General features: G+C 45.0%; 1 protein-coding gene across 1 annotated transcript in view; it reads right to left on the reverse strand.

Annotated features, from left to right (window-relative positions):
- Positions 1 to 7500, reverse strand: part of bcar3 (BCAR3 adaptor protein, NSP family member) — a 75016-nt gene that overhangs the window by 57930 nt on the left and 9586 nt on the right. Inside the window, exons 2-3 of the mRNA XM_084065819.1 lie at positions 4640 to 4835; positions 3495 to 3752 (exon numbers count right to left, since the gene is read on the reverse strand). Of these exons, the coding sequence (XP_083921945.1) occupies positions 3495 to 3752; positions 4640 to 4827 (446 nt within the window). The 5' untranslated portion in view covers positions 4828 to 4835. The remainder of the gene's footprint in view (positions 1 to 3494; positions 3753 to 4639; positions 4836 to 7500) is intronic.

Here is a 7500-nt window from a genome sequence, read left to right on the forward strand (position 1 = left end):
CTCTCTACTCTCTTTGTCTCTGTGTTATTCACTCTATTGGCTTTATGCTGCTCTCTCAATAATGATTTCCTCTGTCCCTCACTTCCTGTCTCTGTTTCCCAGTCTGTCCAAATCTTCTCTCATACGTCTTGTTTCTTTCAAAGGACACACGCTTTCTCTCCACTATACCTTCTCTCCTGTCATGTCAGTCTTTTGGTGGTCTGCTCAGTGGCTCTGAGACGCTGAGGTTGTCAGGAAGACAAACTGACCAATCAGGAGCCGATGTAATCTGGGGTCAAGGGTCACAGGTCAGCCGACAGGCTGATGGATGTAGTTCAGTATCTGGTTGGCTAATGGGTCAATACAAACCTAGATAAACCTGACGGTTGACATTTTGTTTGTTTTTAATTAAGTCTTTTAATTAATCAAAATGATCTTTTCAGAAGAAAAAAATATATATATTTGGGGCTTTTATGCCTTTATAGATAGAAATGAAAGAAATGAGGAGAGAGATGGGGAGTGACACGCAGCACAGGTCGTCGGGAACGGGATTCAAACCCGCGACTCACTGTCAGGTTGGCATTGCAGCCTAGGGCGCCACGCTGCGGCCCAGAATCAAAACATCAAGACATCAAGACAATCAAGACATCTATAAATGTCCGTTGGTGCTCTTGTAAAGGCAAAAGGAAGGGGGGGGGGGGGGGGGCGACTGCTGTATGAAAGCTAACGAGGCAGGTTTAATGCCCACCCATCCTTCACCAAAATTGAAAGGTCACACCACTGTGCCAGTTAGTGTGTGAGCCAGGGGTCTTCAACAGGGGGTCCGGGACCCCTAGGGGGGGTCCTCAGAGTCCGCCAAATCTTTGTGTGATATGGTTTTCTTTTTTTACCTTAACCACTTGAACCCTAGCATCCCTTTTTCTGAGGAGAACTTTAGCCAAAAATAGCCGATCTACAAGCTCACAACGCCTCGCGCTGCGAGGCGTTGTGAGCTTGTAGATCGGCTATTTTGGGCAAAGAGGTATAGGTGTAGAGGGAAAACAGAGCAGACCAAGTAAACAAAAAAAGACCCCTGGTGTAAGCCATTCTATACCTGGTGGTCAGCACGCTATGCCAGACTACATGGAGCTCAGCACGCTATGCCAGTCTACAGGGAGAGAGGGACAGTGAGACAGGTAAAGAGAGATGGCAGAAAGATGAGCCGGAGAGGAGAGGGGGAGCACACAAAGACTTCACAGTAATCTGTGATCTGTAGCTATACCACACCCTGACCTACAAAGGTAACCCAACTGGCTGGGGGCCACACACACACACACACGCACACGCGCGCACACACACACACACACACGCACGCACGCACGCACGCACGCACGCACGCACGCACGCACGCACGCACGCACGCACGCACGCACGCACGCACACACGCGCACGCGCGCACACACACACACACACACACACACACACACACACACACACACACACACACACACACACACACAAACTGTGGCTACATCAGATACAGTCTGCTGTAACTCTAGACGAGAGATGGACAGATGAGGGACATGATGAGGGATGAGGTGTGTGTGCGTTCCCTCTGAAGTTGAGCTACCAGCCACCCCCCCCCTCAGGGTTCCCTTTACTGACTACCCCTATAGCCCCACGTCCCCCCCCCGTCCCCCCGCCCCCCCGTCCCCGCGCGCTCCTCTCTCTTTCTCTCTATCCCTCTCTCTCTCTAGCAGTCAGAATAAGCGAACAACTCCCGCCATGGTAAACTAAAAGCAAAGTAGTCACAAACAGTGACGATCTGAAAAGAATCACAGTACTATAGAATTAACACCTTTCCACCCGCAGCGTCTCTATTTTAGGCAAGAAATTCTGACACAAACATCCTTTGCAGACAATGTGACATGTGTGTCTGGTCTCTGGTGACATGGAAATGATAGACTAAAACGCTCTAGATGTCCAAACGGAGCAGCTTCTACATGTCACCCATGCAGACACACTGTCACTGACTCACAGGCTAGTTCAGTGAGGGCAGGAGAAAGGATTTCATCATCATGTTGGTGGTACATATTAAAGGATAATGTACAGTTTACCTGGCCATGTGTACATCTGTCCTTTCATACACAAACAAAAGTGAACCACATAAGCCCTATATCAGGGGTCTTCAACAGGGGGTCCGGGACCCCTAGAGGGTCCTCAGATTTACTACAGGGGGTCCACCAAATCTTTGTGTGATAGGATCTTTTATTTTGCCTTAACCACTTGAACCCTAGTATCCCTTTTCTGAGGAGAACTTTGGCCAAAAATAGCAGATCTACAAGCTCACAACGCCTCGCGCTGCGAGGCGTTGTGAGCTTGTAGATCGACTATTTTGGGCAAAGAGGCATAGGTGTAGAGGGAAAAAAGAGCAGACCACGTAAACTAAAAATGTTGAATCTGAAACACAATTTTATACGATATAGAGGGGGTCCCTGCTTCATCTTTCTCTCAGCTAGGGGGTCCTTGGCCTGAAAACGTTGAAGACCCCTGCCCTATATACTTCTTCATACGACAAATAGCCGATCTACAAGCTCAAACCGGTGAGAGCGTTTTTTTGGGGATATTTTTTAAACATTTTCGACCATGATGACATGCCCAGAATAGGGACACCATGCCTAAAGTGGTTAAACGTGTCACCTCACATTATGTGACATGTGTCGTTGGTAAACACACGTTGGAACAACCGTCTTTACTGCAGATTCGTACAGTGTCCCGTTCTATCTGTCTGAGAGACGGACAGAGAAAACTTAATTACTGTTGTCGCGGTCGCACCGCTATGACCAACGTCTTGATTTTTATTTACACTTTGCAAGGAGATACAGTACACTTACTTTCCTAGCTTGGGTACTTGAATGAGCCTGTTACCCGTGTACTTATCGGTTTGTGTGTGCCTTTGCGCACGCATGTCTGTTTACCAGTGGTGGAAAAAGTGCTCACATTTTTTAAGTAAAACTATCAATACTGCAATGTAGAAATACTCTGTTACAAGTAAAAGTCCTGAATAAAACGTTTACTTGAGTAAAAGTACAAAAGTATTGGTATCAAAATGCACTTAAAGTACCATACGTAGAAATTACTCATTATGCAGAATGTCCCATTTCACAAGTTTTCAGATGTTTTCAGACAATGCGTCGCATCGTGACATGAGAGCTTGTGGATTTGCTATGTTCAAATGGTCAAAATGTATATAGGGTTGAAGTGGTTAATGTAGTATGTTTTGTAATAATAATCAATCTACAAAGTAACTAGTAACTAAAGTTTTCAAATAAAAGTAGTGGAGTAAAAGTACAATATTTGGATCCGAGATGTAGTGGAGTAGAAGTAAAAGTATTGGAAATTGGAAATACTCAAGTAAAGTACAAATACCTCAAAATTGTACTTAAGTACAGAACTTAAGTAAATGCACTTAGTTACTTTCCACCACTGTTTCTCGGTTTGTGTATGCCTTTGCTTTCGCATGCGTGTTTGTTTACCTATAATTTTGGAAGTTGTCCGAGCCATTATGAGCCAGTGGAGAGGACATGGGTTGACGGACATGTCCAGCGGCCACTGATGTGTTGTGGCGAGCAGTCGACTGAGACATCTGATTGGCTCTGGGGTCCCAGGTGTAGTGTGCGGGGGCGGGATTAGCATTGGCCGATCCTCTTCTGCGTCGCGGCAAGGTCCCATGGATGGAGACGGGCTGGTAGGACGCAGCCGGCAAGTCTGACAGGCTGGAACCTTGACCTGACCTGGAAGAAGGAAAAACAGAAAGAAAGAGAAAGACACAAAGACACATAAATGGCGTCAATTTACAGTATTAGAGGTTCGCGCCGCTATGCGTTCTTCACAGCTAAGGTTCGGGCCGCTACATAGCCCATAGAGTTAAAAAATAATAGAGAGGGCACCGGATATCCCCTCCCATCCACTTGCACTGAGTTGCTCACCCAGTGCATGAAGCAAATTCACCCCTTCTTCCGGGTTGTAAATGTGGTGGGCGAGGCCTATTTGGGGCCACTGCGCGTCACAAAGGTGACGCGTTTTGCGTCATAGAGTTTATTCGTGAGCGCGTCGGGGCTTGACTCATGAACGAGCACCGTCTACCACCGTCACACCGCCGACAGTGGCCCCATCTGCAGTACCTCAAATGGCCAGCATGTCCATTCCGCTTCAATGAAACCACTGGGTTCTGGGGGCTTGCCTCACACCTACAGTACGTTGCACCGCCAATCCAACTCCTTATATGGTTATGGGTGAGTCATGGTGACATGAACATGACATCAGAGGTCCGCCGGCCAGACGGCCCTTCCTTAAGCCAATTTTAATATAGGATGCCTATAGAGTCAGTATAACTGTTCCAAGTCAACCATATTCATTCAGATTTGTTTTTAATAAACATTCAACTAATGCCTTGGGGTTGGCCTTTATTTAATGCTAATAATCTTCCAAATAGCTTGCCATATGTGGTGAATCCTGTGTACAGTACCTCCCCTCTCCTCCGTGTCAGGGACTGCAGTTCACATAGACAATTAATGAAGACTAAATTGGAAAGAAAATGGAAGGATGTGCTGAAAAAAAAAATATATATTTTCATCCAGCAAAACAGTATACTTACTATAAAATGAGCGCTATAACTCACCCATTTCTGCAGCTGATGAGGTCCATGGAGGAGGCCAGACTGGCCTGGAGCCCTCTGGAGGAGTAGTTACTGCTGCTGGGGGTACCGAGGGAGGGGTTGCCCATACCATGGTGGGCACTGCCACCTGCCAGGGCATGGTGCGCATGTAGGGACCGGGGCAGACTGGCAAAACGCCCCTCTGCCATCATCCTCAACTCTAGGGAGGAGAGAGATATAGAGAAAGTCTATAATTGTCTTATATCCAGTAAATCACTATGTCAACTCAATTAATTGTGCCAACTGTTCCTCAGGTGATTATAACAGCTAATGAGATCATTTAATTAACTTAAAACGCCTTTTAAATTCTTGTCATCATATTGCGGGACAATATTATGACGTTCTTGGACCATTTTCCCCTCAATCAGCCATCAGAAATGTCAAATCATAATGAAAATTTAGACCTGAATTGACCCAATCAATCTATATGGAAACAGCCTTGCAGAGTTACATAACCACGATAACACAAGACAAGAGGGTGTGGTCTCATTGTTGTGGCAATAAGATACAGTTCATGATACATGATACATGATACCAACACAGACAAAAAGCTTTGAAATTACAGCGAACATGACGTGAGACGCACTGCACATGCAGAGACAACAGATACACACACACACACACACACACACACACACACACACACACACACACACACACACACACACACACACACACACACACACACACACACACACACACACACACACACACACACACACACACACACACACACACACACACACACACACACACACACACACACACACACACACACACACACACACACACACACACACACACACACACACACACACACACACACACACACACACACACACACACACACACACACACACACACACGTACACACACACACACACACACACACACACACACACACACACACACACACACACACACACACACACACACACACACACACACACACTTTTTTCACCACTGGTCATACTGCAGCGTCACAGATGTCCTCTAGCATCTGCTTTTGTTTTATGGATAACCCAACCTTCGTCTAGTGGTTCTCAACCTTTTCTGGATCAGGGCCCACGTGAAAGTCTCAAAAGTGCATGGCTGAATGCCTGCGTGCATTTTTTTCTCCTTTTTTATTACATAGATTTTAAAAACAAATATATAATATTAACTTTATGTTATCGATAAAATATTTTTGGGGGGGAATTATTTGGGGACCCATTCACAATATCCCCGACCCACAGATTGATAAACACTGCTGTAGTCTATACATGTCTACAAGACAGACAGACAGACAGACAGACAGACAGACAGACAGACAGACAGACAGACAGACAGACAGACAGACAGACAGATAGATAGATAGATAGATAGATAGTGCAGACCAGTGGTTCTCACTGGTCTGCACTAACCAGTGGTTCTCACTGGTCTGAACCCCCTCAAGGTGGTCCTTGAGGGGGTTCCAGGTGGTTCCCAGCTAAATGATGGAAAGTTGGTATGGTAACCAAATGGACCCTTATATATATCTTTAACTCTTGAGAGCGTAAAACGGGTCCATTTGGTTTCATTTTACGCTCTCAAGAGTTAAATTATTGTTAAACATCTGCATCACTTAATTAAAGACTTTTTTATTTTACTCCACGTTTGCCTGTTATCTCTCCTATGGTACCAACATCAATACAGCATGGACAAAATCGTATCCAACGATAACAAAAATATTCTATGTTTTGGGGTCTGAGAGGCTAAATCTCATCAAATGCCGAATAAATAATGGAACTTGATATGAAAATAGTTGAAAACCACTGGTACAGACAATTGGAGGAAGCCAAACAGACAAAACATATACAGTAAATATACAAGAAGGGCAGAGAGAAAACCATGGCCGTGTTACAGCACCATGCAAGATAAGTCATGAGGAGGAAACTATGCTGCTGACAGGACGGTTATAACACATTATCATCATCATGGTGGTGGTGTGTGTGTCGTCCTGCTTCCCCATTCCATGCTCTGCTAACTTAACTTAACTCTTTAAGACCGGGAACGCATCTGTGTGTCATATTTAGATTTCTTTGGCTATTCAAAAATAGCAGATATACAAGCTCATAGCGCGGCACCGAGTGCCGCGCTATGCCGCTATGAGCTTGTAGATCTGCTATTTTTGAAAAATCATGAAAAGTTGTGCAAATATTAAAAAAAAAAAAAAAATTCCCCGGACATTTGTAACTCAAATCTTTGCTTCTGGGGGTTCCTGGAACTAAATATTTTACAAATGTTATCTTTGAAAATATATATAATCCAAGATTTTGCCACGAATTTTCACCATTTTTCAAAAATAGCAGATCTACAAGCTCATTTAAGCTATGGGCTTGTATATCTGCTATGTTTGAATAGCCAAAGGAAACTAAAAATGACACACAGATGCGTTCCCGGTCTTAATGGGTTAACCACACACTCATCCACTTGTGGTGGTGAATATGAACAAAAACAATTTTAGGTAATTTCCAGGAGCTGAATTAAACGCTAGAGCTCGCCAGACCACTCCAACAACCCCCACCTGACGCACATAAACACTAACTCCCACGCACACCCCTTCACACACACACACACACACACACATTGTCTGACCACACCGCAAGTGCCCACACACACCCTTTAAAATTGATTCCCGTAAACAACAGGGCTCCGCTGAAGCATGCTGGGTCAAAGTGGGGATTCTCCCAGTGGTCAGGAAAAGAAACTATAGTGGTAGTAGCTATAATAAGATCCCCAAGGATGACCAGCGCTATGTGTGTGTGTGTGTGTGTGTGTGTGTGTGTGTGTGTGTGTGTGTGTGT

The sequence above is a fragment of the Gymnoscopelus microlampas genome (assembly GCF_963454915.1).
Source record: "Gymnoscopelus microlampas genome assembly, chromosome: 9".
Classification (NCBI taxonomy): Eukaryota; Metazoa; Chordata; class Actinopteri; order Myctophiformes; family Myctophidae; genus Gymnoscopelus; species Gymnoscopelus microlampas.